The 14,839-nt window shown below is 29.0% G+C and overlaps 1 protein-coding gene and 1 pseudogene across 2 annotated transcripts in view; both read left to right on the forward strand.

Moving 5' to 3' along the window:
• The first annotated feature begins 5,080 nt into the window (after window positions 1-5,080).
• On the forward strand, window positions 5,081-5,181 carry LOC142322497 (U6 spliceosomal RNA; annotated as a pseudogene).
• A 2,736-nt stretch (window positions 5,182-7,917) lies between these two features.
• The window catches only part of LOC142321881 (glycerol kinase 5), a 39,770-nt gene continuing 32,848 nt past the window's right edge, over window positions 7,918-14,839 (forward strand). For both annotated transcript variants that reach the window (XM_075360353.1, XM_075360354.1), the window contains exons 1-2: window positions 7,918-8,164; window positions 12,528-12,621. In XM_075360353.1, the coding sequence (XP_075216468.1) occupies window positions 8,057-8,164; window positions 12,528-12,621 (202 nt within the window). In that variant the 5' untranslated portion in view covers window positions 7,918-8,056. The remainder of the gene's footprint in view (window positions 8,165-12,527; window positions 12,622-14,839) is intronic.

A 14,839-nucleotide genomic window follows, 5' to 3' on the forward strand; every position in this document is an offset into this window, starting at 1 on the left:
ATTTGAAGCTAAGTTAATTATTCTAAAATCACCTGACCAAAGTTGTTTTCCTCTTCCCACCGAACCTTGCTAATTCCTACTACATCTACATTTAATCTATCCATTTCCCTCTATAAATTTTCTAACCTACCAACCTTTTTTTAGACTTCTAACATTCCATGCTCTGACTTGTAAAATTTCATTTTTTAATTTTCTGATGACCCCTTCCTTAGTAGTCCCCACCTGGGATCTGAATGGGGGACTAGTTTACCTCCAGAATATTTTACCAAGCAAGGTGCCTTCATCTTTGTTACATGAAAATGCAGAGTTATATTTTCTTGGAAAAAAAGCAGCTGTAGTTTTTAATTGCTTTCAGCTGTGCAGTAATCAGAGGATTGAGTGATGTTGATATGGCCGTTTAAGTCATCCTGACTTACGCCCTTAACAACTACTGAAAGAGCTGCTGCCCTCTTTCATTTCTTAGTCTGGCTCTCAACAGATACCTCTCCGATATGGTTGCACCTTCGGTCCAGCTTCTCTGTATCACTGAGCACTCAAGCCCCCTCACCAATGACAAGGTCTCATGATTCATAGAGGGAGAGCTTTCAATATAAAAAAAAGATTATTGGAACTATTCTGTTTAAAGAAATTTGATCACATTATAAATTGTACTTATATTATACACATCAAAACGCTGATACTAGTTGAACTGGACTCCTAATAACTAACTTAACAATATATTCCTAAATATAAACTTAGTGGCCAAATTCATTTTTTGTTTTACTTTTTACTTACAATTGTACAAAAAGGTAATATGTTCTTTTTTACTTATTACTGTTATCTGTTGAAAACAAATTAACAATACTTGATATCATCATTAGCTATTTTAATATATATTATTAGATTATTCAGAATTTTACTAAACTGCAAGTAAAATATAAACAAGTTGAACAAAACAATTACAGAATTCACTGTATATCAAAAAAGATATATTTAAGTAACGGCAGAATGTTTAAAATTTTAAATAAAAAACATACTCATTTAAATCTAAAAGGAAATACATTATTTCACATAACAGAATGTCTCATTGACCAACAAAGTCTGGTTCATTGTATTTAAAATATGAAACAATATTTATAGAAAAACACTAGACTGACAAAATGCATTCACTTACAAATATTTTATAGAAATTTTATTATTAACTTTTTGGGTATCTTTATTAAAGAATAACAACTAGTCATCAGTCAAGGTAGGTAGACTCCCTCTTTATTTATGTTTTCTTTAAATGCTAAATAAAATAGTTAACAATTAAACATTTATATAAAAGGAGTCCTAAAATGTACTGTGCACTTAAACAAATGCAACTGGACATCAATCAATGAAATAAATTTAAATTGTTTTTGATATTGCCAGCAATGAAACTAACAGCTGATTTTGTTCCTAGCTTCCACGCATCGGGTATGGTCTGTAAATAAATTTCATGGAATTAGAAACGCTCATTACATGATCAAAAATTGGAGTTTGGTGTGCTATAATCTCATGAGCGGATAATCATTCAGTTTTTCTAGAACACAGTAAAATCAGAATGTTATTGTGATCACACAGTAACCACATTAACATAACCTTTCATTGGTTTACCAAGTGAGTAAGAAATTGCTGGAGCAAACTTTCAACATGATGGAACAATAGTGCGTACCACTAATGTTTCATTAAATTTACTGTGATAAATGTTTTGGGGATAGACTCATTTTAAAGCATATCTGGCTACCAAGATACCCCACATCTTAGAGCTACAGGTTTTTTATTTACAGGGAGCAATGAAAGGATCTGTTTGCAAGAACATCCTCATACCTTGAACAGAAAAGTAACAACTGAATTTGGTGCTCTGGTGCTTCAGCTGTATTTTCAAACATGTTAAAATGTGTTTGCGTGGAGGGAAGTAGTTGCCATATTGAGTATATCCTGTAAATAAAAATTGTAGTAAGATATTACAACTTTTTCTATCATTGTTATTCAAATATAATAAGTTAAATGTTTTTTTAGATATCCTATATAAACCAATTTATAATATAAATCAATTGTTCATTAAAAAAGAACAATTTTTATTTCTAATTAATGCTTAAACTAAAATAAACTCATCAGTTGGATTGAATCAATCAACCAGTTTTGTTCATATCAGTCATTAAAGTTGTTTGTACTTTGTTCAGTAGCCAAAGTGCAATGAAAGTTTAACAAAGTATGAATTAAAACACAGAAACTGATTTGAAACAGTAGTGGGAAATCAGGAGCAGATCCAGAACTTCATAAAGGAAAGGTTAGAAGGCCCCTTTGTTCAGCCTGACATTCCTATTTAAAATCTTGGAACATCTTCAAAGTTTGAATTCAAAATGATATAAAAAGATTGTAAATGGATAAACAGATACTTTAGATGCACAATTTTTTAATTAATTCTAATTTCTTAATGATAAATGCAATTATTAACATAGACATCGTACAAATTAACAAAAATATAGTCCATCTCAAGAAAACATAATTCATTTATTGTTATAAACTCAAAATACAACAATTGTTTTGGGAGGTTATTAATGCAAAACCTTTAAATCCCACAAACCACAACCTTTAAATCTGCCTTTTTGAGCAAAATGTTAGAAAACTAATATGAGAGTACAATTTCTGATGAAAGTATAGAATCTAGCAAAACCAAGCATTCATATATATGTCAGTAAGTTTAGACTGTTTTTCTTTCAATAAATAAAATAAAATAAATTTTTCAAAATGATATGTGAAGAATAATAAATCTTTCTACCTGAATGGCACAGTGGTTGCATATTAGCATAAAGACTAATGATAAGATAAATCTGGAAAGTTCTGAGTTTGAATGCTGGTTGTTGGGCTCAGCATTTTTAATTTAATAATGTATAAAGTTCCACGTACAAAATTTGAAAATATGAAATGAATTACACATAAAAGATTTAACAAACTATTAGTAAAGGAAAAAAAATCTTAATAATTGACTAACTTGTCAAGGGATATAAAACCGAAGGTTTTAGTTTGTCACATAGTGCAAAAAAACAATGTGTCAATGTTATATTTTGTTTCTGCAAAATCTTTTTTTAATTTATGAACATTTATAATTATTTTTTTACAATTTTTATTTAATAGTATGTTGGCACTTCGTATAACAATTAAGTTTTCCGATTGTAGATGTAGCATAAAAATATAGGCTACATAATAAAAAAATAAAACAATACTGTATATTTAACTTAAAAAAGCTACTTAATTTTTTTTTACTTTTTTCTTTTTAGATTATATATAGTATGTATTATAGATAATATTATATTATATAATATCTTAAGTTTTTAAAATGCATCTTTCCTACTCTATGGTACAATTAATAAGTATCATGATACTAGTTATTCATGAATAACTAACCAAAGTATACAAAAATATTTTAACCCATAAAAGTTTAGATAGATTAATAAAATGTCTTAGATAGACATTTATATTCTATTATATAATCGATATAATGAATTACACGGAAAAACTTTGAGCTAATAATTGTTTGCTCAAGGCCATTGAAATCTTATTGAAGGTAACAACAGCAGCTATTAAACAAAGTCTGTGTAGCACTGTTTAGTGTACTAAATAAAGGTATAGTACTAGATTAGTTTCCTTTAATATTTGATCTGTTAGCATAACAAAAGTGTACAATAAAAAATTGATAAACCATCAAATACTGATTAACAATATTATATACTTAATTAGAGACAAATCTGAAGCAGAACTACAATAATTAGAAAACAGTTTCTGAAGTCCATTAATTGCAAATAGCTAATGTACAGTATAATGAATAAACTATTTGTTAATTCAATAGAAATAATTACTATCTGTAATTATAATCTGCAAGTAAATGTAAAACACATTCTCACACAATTTCCCACATTATTATTCTTCTTCTTTACAACTTATTGTTACTTTCAACCAAGGTAAGTTGGTAGTGTAAAAAATAATACACAGATAATGAGACTAATTACAAGATTAACAAAGATTTATTTTTAAAATAATAAATTATCTTTGTTGAATGAAACAATAATCCCACAAGTGCAGTCACGTATGCAATTAAAATTATCTCTGATGTTATTAAAATTAAATAATGTAAAAGTTAACTCAAACAAGGTTATAGTAAAAAGGAGCAAGGATAAATTATTTCTACATTGTACAATTTAATACAGATTTTCCTAATGTACCAATTATGAGATGGCAACAATTTTTTTTTTGAAGACAGAAATTATTAACCCTCTACACTTTAATAAAGACATCTTTTGTTAGAATTATTTGGTATTACAGTAACATGTAATAGTAATGGAATCAGCCTTTGGACAATGACCATATATTAAAAGAAGCTGATAATATTTTTGTTAGTATTTATACTTTTTAATAATGTGACATGTCCAATATAAAACGGATAGATAAAATGAACAAATGATGTAATCATTTTAAAAATCAATTTAAAAAAAGATATCAGTCATGGATAAAACAAAATTAGGTCTACAGCATCAGTGGTAACTGGGATGGGCAGATCCTCCATTGCCTTCTGTCTCGACATTGTAGGCTCAGGGGGCAACCCAGTTTTTCTGCCGGCTTCCCTTCCATTATTATGGAGGGGCTAGTAAGATAAACAAAAATAAAACAACTAATTAAATATCAATAATGTAGCTTGTGCAGTCAAGCTACTAACCAAGCTATCATGTAAACCAATAACACTAGTAAATAATATAAATTAATAATCAGTACTGAAAAATAATATTCTATTTAATATTATCTCACGAGATAAGACAACATAATATTATTAAGTATTGTCCATTAACTAATAAAAAGAAAATGTTATTGATAGATAACAAAACTTCAGTTGTTAATGAAAATAATAAAAATAGCCTCTATTGTCCGAGGCAATAAAGCCGAGATCTCGTAAAAGGCAGAATAAAAAATAAGTCCGTCAATCGATAATCAAAAATTCACAAGACAACTCCATTAAAATTCCACCAATCATCCGTACCAAAAAATTTATTTAAAAACCAACCAAAAATGGTAAAATCATGGAGTGATTGGATAGCATGGATTGCTAACGGAGTGATACAGAGAAGATTAGCATGGCCCCTGCGTAAGGATGACACGCAAAATTGTGAATATACATTTCACTATACTTTCTATAAAATTAACTTCAGTTTCAATAGGTTTGGAAAGCACCACTTAGCAGAAATAATGCCAAAAGCACATTTGAGGTCTTTCAATTTTGCAACAACCTTTTAAGACAATTATTTTCAAGGAGTAAAACAGCATCAGCATAAGAAACAAGGAGGTAACGAAGAAGTGGATAGACTTCACCTCCAATGAAAACAAATGACGACGTGATGTTACAGCTGGGAAGGGTGTCTCAGGAATTTATAGCTCCTTTTTTTGTATTAGCTGGTATAATTGGAATGCATGAAATGTTCCATTATCAGTTTGTTTTACACATTTCCTTCTTCGATAGCTACAAATCTGTAATGTGCATCCACCAGCCCTTGCAAAACCATAGAGTATTTTTAGTAAATAAAGTACTTTTTATAAATAAAAACCATGGATCTGGAGTATTTTGGATACCTTATATGCTCATGATTGCCACATTACCAATGTGCCAAGTATGTTTGGGAAGTTTCCTATTTAAGAAATTTCTTGTAATTTTTTAAAATCGTACTTAGTTTGGCATTGACATATGCTCAGAATATAATAATTCTTCCCATTTAATTGTTTCTTTCAACGTGTTGTTCATATGTTTTGTTATTTATTGTAAATATTTTCTAAGATTATAAACTTGACCTCATTGGTAATTTCATAAATTGTTTTATTTCATAGAAGTGAAGAAAAAATGTAAATATTTGATCAATTTACAATAGAAATATTCAAAATTAAAATACCAAAATCAGTGAGATTGAGAACCTAAATGGTCCCATTTTAAACTTCTGTATTTTTTTTAAAAGACATATTATTTGTCATTGTTATTTGAACAAAGTCGTGCTTTGTTCAGCAGAAACCTATTAGTAATGAATCCATAGACCTGGTTCCACCGCACATTTCAGTACCACGAGAATTAGGAGACGATATGAACGACCTATGCTATGCTTACAACAAACAATCAAAGAGCAAATACGGTGGCAAACAACATTCCTGAAGTAGTTAAAAAGTGGGCAAAATGTATAGTAAAAGATGCAGTGTTAGAAATTGAGCAACAAAGAATAAAAATCTTGTATGAGAAAGTGAAGAGATGAGATATACAAGAAAATGTAAAGGACATTTTCTTATGAGTCTACTATTGCACATAGAACAAATTCCCAACTACAAAAAATTATTGTTCCACAGTAGCTTGCAGTTAATAGAGGAATGTTTCACATACCAACCCATCTACTACATTGAAAGTCCTTCATCCAATTCCTTTTCATATATGCATCGTTTCCTGTTTTTCTAAAATAACAATATCTTTATTGTATTGATGATAAAAACACTTATTTCAAATAAAGCTAAACAAGCAAGAAAAAATTCCGGCTTCTCAGAAAGTCATATCACTTCAGGTGATGTCATGGTGACAATGACATGTTAATTAAGCATGTTATATGTCCTGATCCAAACATAATAATACATTATATAAATTATGTGATTAAAGTCCATATCAATTAATTAAATTTAAGAGCACAAAACAGTATTAAGGTTAATACACTATGAAAAAATAAATACGAATGCTATTTGAAAAGTAATTTCCGATTTATTAAAAGTACACCAACTGGTAAAAAAACAATCTACTACATACATCTTAAAGAAGATCTAGAATTTACTTTTCTACATAAGTTGCTGTCCAAATTAAGGTACTTTTCATATTTATAAACAAGTTTTTGAATATCTGTGAATTACGCCAGGTAGTAACACTGTTTTTCAACTCCTTGCAATACTGAGAACTGGAAGTTAATTTCCAAATAGCACTGAAATTTTTCTGTGAGCATTGGAAGAAATTTAGAAGTACCATACAAAACAAATGATGTAGCATGCTGAGTTCAGGCATTGTTTTTTTTCATGACAATGCTCATTCGCAAACTGCATTACACACTAAAAGCCAAATTGAATTTCAAATGGGTGATGTTTAACCAACTTACATGCAGTCCTGAATTGGGTCCCAATAATTATCACCTTTTCCCAAAAATGAAGAAATGGTTAGCAACGCAACTTTTTGAAAATTACAATTGAAATTTATTTTAAGCACGTAATTGTGTACATATTGAACAAAATAGAAAAAATAACAATTTCTTTTATTATTCTTTAATATTATCTGAAAATTCAGCAACCGAATAATATTGTTTACATAAAAGTAAATTTTTTAAATGTATGTGTTTCAAACATTAGTAATTAAGGAATTAAACATGATTCGTGTATGAAAAAATAAACATAATTAGTGTGCGTTGGTTAACAAATTTCACATTCCCGCTTAAAGTGCTGTCCTCTATCCGTCAAAACATGTATCATTATTTGCCAGAAAAAATACTTTAGAAATACCTTTTTATTAGAAAGGAAAAGTAAATCATGTTAATAATATATTTTCTAGCATAAGAAATAAAGAGTTGGCAATTTTATTTTTTTAAACCATTAACATTGTACAATTGACTTATTCAGTAATTATTTTATAACTTAAATTATTCCTTCTTAACCTGAGGGTGAATACTTTGATAAATAGGTAGGTGAGAGTATGCGAATCTGTAAGATTATTTTTTTCAATTTTTCTTTTCATTCACAAAAACAAACAGAAAAAATGAAGATTACTTACTAATAAGGTTTCTTGATTCACCACGAAGAACGCTAATAACCCTATCGTTCTAGATTTCGTGAAAGTCTGAATGTACCAAAGTAACTGCATGTACGAATCATTGTGTATTTGATTGAAGGAATGGCTAGTGTGTGTCAGTTGTAGGTTATGTTGTGTGTTTAGTTATAACTATAGGTCCTAAGAATTGTTGAACATTTTTAAAAAATTTGATGTACATATATTTTTGAAATGGAGGGCCCTAATTCCATCATAGCATCTCTAGATGTAGGCACAACTACTGTTCGCTGTCATATTATTAATAATTCTGGTGACAATGTTCATGAAGCATCAGATTACGTAAGTCTCTACGTTTCATTTCGTAGCTCAACTTTTTTACTTAAAGGTTCATCATCGGTACATTGTCTTAAAAATAAATGAAACTATTAAGATAAATGTAAGGCTTATCTTAAAACAAAGAAAACTTATCGAAATAATTAAATTCATATAAACTTATTATGAGTTTAAAACTTGAGTTTTACCATTTGACCCGATTACCGTTTTCATCAAAATACACTCAGGACTGCATTAACTATCTGATCGATGTTATTTTTTACAATTTGAACCTTAAGATGAAATTATTATTTCTTATCATCCGTGACATTAAGACATTTTAAAATATCAGGATAGTTAGAAAACTTTGATGCAAAAACTTATTCAAAAGTTTCTTTGTTTAAGTAACGTTCTAACGTTACTGTAATTAAGTTTGTAAACTTGTTTACTAGCAAATCCCAACTAGCAATCTTGTTTAAAGAATTATAAATGATGATCCATCAATAAACGAATAACTTAAAAATGTTGATATACTTTTAAAATCTCTTGAGGGTCATTCCTTTTGAAGTGTCCCAAGGGTTGTTGCTTGACCAATTAAAAAAAAAAAATTGAAACTTGCTCACTTGTTTCCTACGTGTCTCAGGACCTTAAAACAATTTTTTTTATTTAAGCAGTTTACCTGTGGCGGCCATTTTTGTTATGGTGTGCACGCCAATTTTTGATTGTGAGGGTTTACGGAAAAAAATGATAACTAAAAACTATTGGTCCTGGAAGGATAAAACACATTTATTCATGTTTTCATAAGATAAAAGGTTGTCCAGTGGTTTATTTACCTATTTCTCTTCTTTCTATGAGAAAATTACCAATAATGTTGAACATGAAAAATGTTGAAATTCACTTTTGGTAATTTTTTTCAAGAGGCAGGGATGGCATATACAGTTTGAATTATTTTTTTATATGTCTGTATATGTTAGTAGTTTTACTATAAATAATATTAATGGTGATATATGTACCCCTAAATTTTTTATGAATTATTGAAAACTAATTTTGAAAAAAAAAATTAAAATTTTGGCCTCAAATAACTCTGATGAGGCTGGTGATAAAAATCTAAAATTTGCACAACTTACAGTTTTTTTTGTAGATTTTTATGTCAAATAAAAAAGTGGGTCTCATGGCTTATACGACTACCACTTTCAATACTTTTTTAATACTTGCTTTTCAATTCATTTACTGGTTTTTTTCAAAATAGCATGTCTTTTTCCTATAATCACTTTTTTTTAATTTATTATATTTTTCTAGGTATTCTTTTTTATTTAGTAACATTTTATTTTTTAGTTATTTTTAAAAATCAAGAACCTTTAAATTTTTTATTTATTTTACCAAATAGGATAATTTATATACAAAAATGAACATTTATACAAAACAAAGATACTACGAATACATGAACATTTATTCTGGTGGCCAAAATACAATGATACCCTGCAGAATCTGCAAAAATAAATCTTTTCCCTCGTACTTTTGGTGCCACAAAAACTCCTGTTTGTTCCACATTCCTTCTTGTTTCTTTGCTTAGTAGCAGGCCAGAGCGATTCAGTCTGCTGTGTGTGTGCCTCACTTTGTGGGTCAATGAAATTTTGTGAATGGTTTACCTGCAAATATCTGTAATTCATACCTTTGATTTGCAGTATTCCGTCATATGCTCGCTAACACTATAGTCTTGCCTGGTAGTATGTGCTCTTGGAGAATGGCAAGTAAACATTCAGCTGTCTGGTTAGGTACTGTTTTCATTGAATATTGGTTTTTTTTCTATACTTTTGCCCCCTAAAACCCACTGTGTCAGAAGGACCCTGCCAACGTTATATTTCTAGTGATCAAAACATGACTAAAATATCTATTTCTACTATAGTCCCAGGACCTCCAATTTTGACTGGATTAACTAAGAAGTTATTTGTGCACACCTCATTGAAAAGTTTCTCCAGTCTGAGTCCATTGTTCGCAATTCCAGTCTCATCAATGTAAAATTTCTTTGGCCAAGCATAAATAAAAAAATAACTTTATCAAATGGAAGTTTGGTGTCTTGTAACCATGTATTTTTTCGGCAAAAAATGTTATGTTGTTGAAGGAATTGCACTGCAACTTCTTTTTCCTTAATCTTTTGTACTAGTTAAGAAAATAAATGTTTAAGCTGTGAATGCTTATTACAGAATTAACGGCTGCTATTAGAATAATTACTACATTAGAAAGTAAATCAACAGAGATAAGATAAAATATTATTTCTAGTTCAAAATAAGAATTTACCATTATAAACAATGAAACTATTATAAATAGTGGATGACATTGTTTACAAAATAAGATAATTCTGCGATAACAAATTAATAGTTTAATTTGCCATCGCACATATTTTTATGTTTTTACATACTATTTTTCTCTTATCAACCTAATACATAAACATATATTTATATATTTTTATTTTATTTTATATATTTATAGTTGGTGGTTGTGTAACTCATGAGACCCAAAAAACTTTCTGTTATATTGCACTAACAAAAAAGTTATAACCTCTCAAAAGTCATGAAAAACCTGTTTGGTTTACCATTTTGACATCCTAAATAAATGCTCCAAGGGGGTTTCTTGTCATCTTTGCACTTTAATATTTTTATACTTATTACTATAGTTGAAATAGACTTGTTTGAACCATTCAGCTGCAGTGTTCATGTTTTAACAGGTGCTTGAAATCATTTCCATTCGTCAGGAAAATTCATGTTGCAACATGCTCATTTATGCATGTTGCATCTTTCAGCTTTGCAGTTACAGACTGGTCAGTCTGACATTAGTCAGTGACCTGTTCACTTCTTTACAGAGTGTATTAAATTTCATCCCGTGGTCGGAAGTGTTTATTAAATAAATAAGTTTTACTTAATAATATTATTTAGAAAATTTTAAAATCAGTTGAATTTTTACATTATTTTCAAGTAATTTCACATAAAACAATGGATGAACAGTGTTCCGTAGGAATTTATGTAAATGAAGAGTGTCATAAAAGTGTATAGTACAGTGCCAAATGAACTCATTAAAATTTGTGAATTTAATGATAAAACCTACAACTTATTTTATGTGTTAATGTCACCACTATTTGTAAATATCAATGAAAAATGTTTTTGTCAGTATTCAGTCACCTGTATGGACAGTTCTGTAGTGGGCTCTTTGAGAATTAATAAAAAAAACAGTTACGAAAAACTTGAGACAAATAACATTAGAGCAAACTCTTAATGAACATGTTTTTCCAAATTTAAATTTAGTGTCTGGAAAGTCTCTTTGTGTTAACTGTTTCAAAAGTTTTTTCTCAGCAGAACAAAGAATAATATGAATGTGAAGACCAAGAGCAATACATTGCTCCACATCACAATATTGAGCAATTAGATGCTGCTTGTAGCATTTAGGGTTGACATTACTTCAACTAACTACAGTGACGGGTTGTTCTCACACAATTTCAAGAATGTTATCAGAAGAGATGTCAGAGCTGTTGGTTAACCACACTAAATAATAAACTTTCATTGCTGCAAAAACAGGCTATTTCATTGAAGAATAATTAAAATTTTGCTACAATTTATTTTTTCTTCAATAGTGTTTACAAAAATTAAACAAATATAAATATCAAAAATGAATTCTTAAAAATAGATGTAGGCTACTAATTGAAATCTTAGTTTGGATAAGTTTTACAAGCATTTTTGAATCAAAATTGTATTAGGTTAAGTTATAACAGTACAACTTATCATTAATAATTAAAAAAATAATTATTTTAAAAATATTAAATGTTGAGTTGTGGCCAGTGGGCCAGTCACTGTGGTGTTGCTGGCAAAATGCATCAATGATGCCATTCCAGTTTATTTTGAGGTGTGATTACACTATTTACACAAATACTGCCACTTAATGGAAAAGATCTAAAATTCATTGTGAAAACCATACCCAAACAACAAATGTTTCAAACATGTTACAAAATTCCCTTTTTATTCTTTATTATAGCTAAGGTATACCTAAAACTTCTTAGAGATTTCAAAGAAAAAATATGCCAGAATAAGGATGTTAATTTCAAAATTTATATTATAAGTTAATTTTTTTGAAAATCTTTTCCAGCTTGTTTAATTTCAATGAGCTGTCATGCATATCTTATGTTACACATGATTATCAGAAGTGCATTTAATTTTTCTGTTTCCCTTATCTTGTCTGTAATGTTGTCACAATCATTGAACACATTTATTACTTCTGATACCAAAGGTATGATTCTGAAAATTGCAACTACAGTCATGCTTCTCCTGTATGTTTGTTATATCAATTAATATATTTGATTTTATAATAGTAATTTTCTAAACTGAAAAACTTTTGTTTTAAGGTTGAGCTGCATTGTCCAGAACCTGGCAGAGTTGAAATAGAGCCTGATCATTTATGGAAGACTATTGTTAATGTTGTTAAAAATGCTATTAGAGGTAAAATATGCAAATGTTTATTTACAAATTTTTTAGGTACTACCTCTTACATAATTTTTATTGTGGATTTATGTAGCATTTTACACTTGAACATGAGACAATATTTTTGGATTAGTTATATATCTGTATTTGTTTATAAACAACATACAAACAACATATATTTTGTTATAAGAACTACAATTTTGTTGGGGATTGTATCATTTGCTATTATTTTTTATGAATTCACCATTGTTTACATTGTTAACATTAATTACAATGTTTTATCTTAAAAAAATATCATGCCTGACCGGGATTTGAACTTGGGACCTCCAAATGAAAGAGCTGAGATACTACCTTTGTGGCATGAAGAATGGAAATAATCACATGCAAATAATTTCTATTAACTAATTATTATTAATATTGAAGTAATTGGTTTGAATTAGTGACATTTAAGGTAAAAGAACTGCTTAATGTTAAAAAAAATATATTTTTGATGATTTTGTTGTCTGTGAAAGTTACCAGAGAAAATTACATCAAGTGATAAAACATTTTACTAGGAAAAAACAAGATTTAAAATTAATGGATTTTATAGTGATTTAACAAAAGAAAAAAGTACTTATGATCATATTTAATAAAATTATGTGTTATATGTATATATTATATTAAATTATATGTCATCTTACCTTAACAATAAATAATCAAACCTAGCATATCACTAAATGAATTAAATATGTTAAAAAAGAACTTTATGTGAGATTCAAGAAAAATTATACAATTAAATTCTGTAAAGTGCATTTGTCAAATAGACTGCGCATTTAAAGAAATAGTTGCAAAATAATGCACTTGCATTTGTATGAAGGTGACAAGAGGTCACCTCTTGTCACCTTAATCATGCTATGCATTAAGCTGATTGATTGTTAAGAATTATAGATTTAGTTTTCATAATTCATTCTCATTGGATCTCTGTTGTTCAGATTACTATACTTATTAATGTAATAAATTACTTTTTATTATAATAAATTAATTTTATTTAACTGCTTAGTCATATATTCTGTCACTTGAAAAATAAATTGTTAAGTGTAGTTTTCTGTAAGTTTTATAATTTTAGTAGTACAATCTATAGTTTCAGTAAAGCAGAACAATAAATTCTCTTTAGTTTCTGTTATCTACTATAGTGTAACAATCAGTCTATATTTTGTGTGTATCTGCTGTACGTTTAATACAGTGTAATAGCTGTAGTGTATTGTATTGTTTACATGTATTTACTATATTGTGGTTACAGTGCTATAATATTATAATTGTTCATAATGCTATTGTTTTATAATGGCTAGTTGTAGCAAAGATGTTACTAATTGAAATCGTATATGAGTAGTAAAACCGTATGAAGGTATGAGTAGTGTAAAACCAGCAACCAGTGAAGAAAAAATTAAAAGCAATTAAAAGATTTAATGCCCGAGAAGTGACTGAAAATTTTATGAGTTTAATGTCTGAGAAACAACCTTTGGCGATTGGAAATGGAACAAAAAAGAAATTGAAGAATACTGTTCAAAAGTGCCCAAAAAGTTTTAAAATAAATTATCTTGCTGCAGAAGCCTGTTAAGGATACTTTAGATAATTTGTTCTCAAAGTGGGTGATAATGCCTCCTTGTGGGTGCTGGAGTACTTAAAGGGGGGGGGGGGTTGATAAAAGGCCCACAGAAAATTGGGAGCGTTGAGGCGGTCTAGGAAGGTGATGGCTGATTAAAAAAAAGACAAAAATTATGTTTTCCTGATATTTCAAACTAATATGTAAATTTCAACTCAGAAATTGCAATAACTGTTTTTAACAGCGCATCTTAAAAAACAGCAATTGAAATTATTATTTTTAACAGATGGTAAGTTTAAAAATTTTGGGGGTGGGCGCTAAAGAATTTTTGATCCTCAATGTGAGCGGTGGGCGAAAAAGATTAGAATCAATGGTCTAGATTATGCTGTTTCCTTGTGGTTCAGGCAATACAGAACCTTTGGGATACCAGTATCTGGCCCTGTTTTTCAAGAAAAGGCTATTGTATTCAACTTAACAAAAAACTGAATGGTCCAGATACATTTTTTGTCAATAAAGGCTGGCTGGAGAAATTTAAAAATCATCACAGCATAAGATAATTAGCCATATCAGGGGGAAAATTATCTGCCGATATTGAAAACGCTGCTAATCTTCTCAAAATGTTTGTTTTTCTCTTGTTCAGTCAGAAAATTTGCG

The sequence above is a fragment of the Lycorma delicatula genome, chromosome 3, assembly GCF_047948215.1.
Source record: "Lycorma delicatula isolate Av1 chromosome 3, ASM4794821v1, whole genome shotgun sequence".
Classification (NCBI taxonomy): domain Eukaryota; kingdom Metazoa; phylum Arthropoda; class Insecta; order Hemiptera; family Fulgoridae; genus Lycorma; species Lycorma delicatula.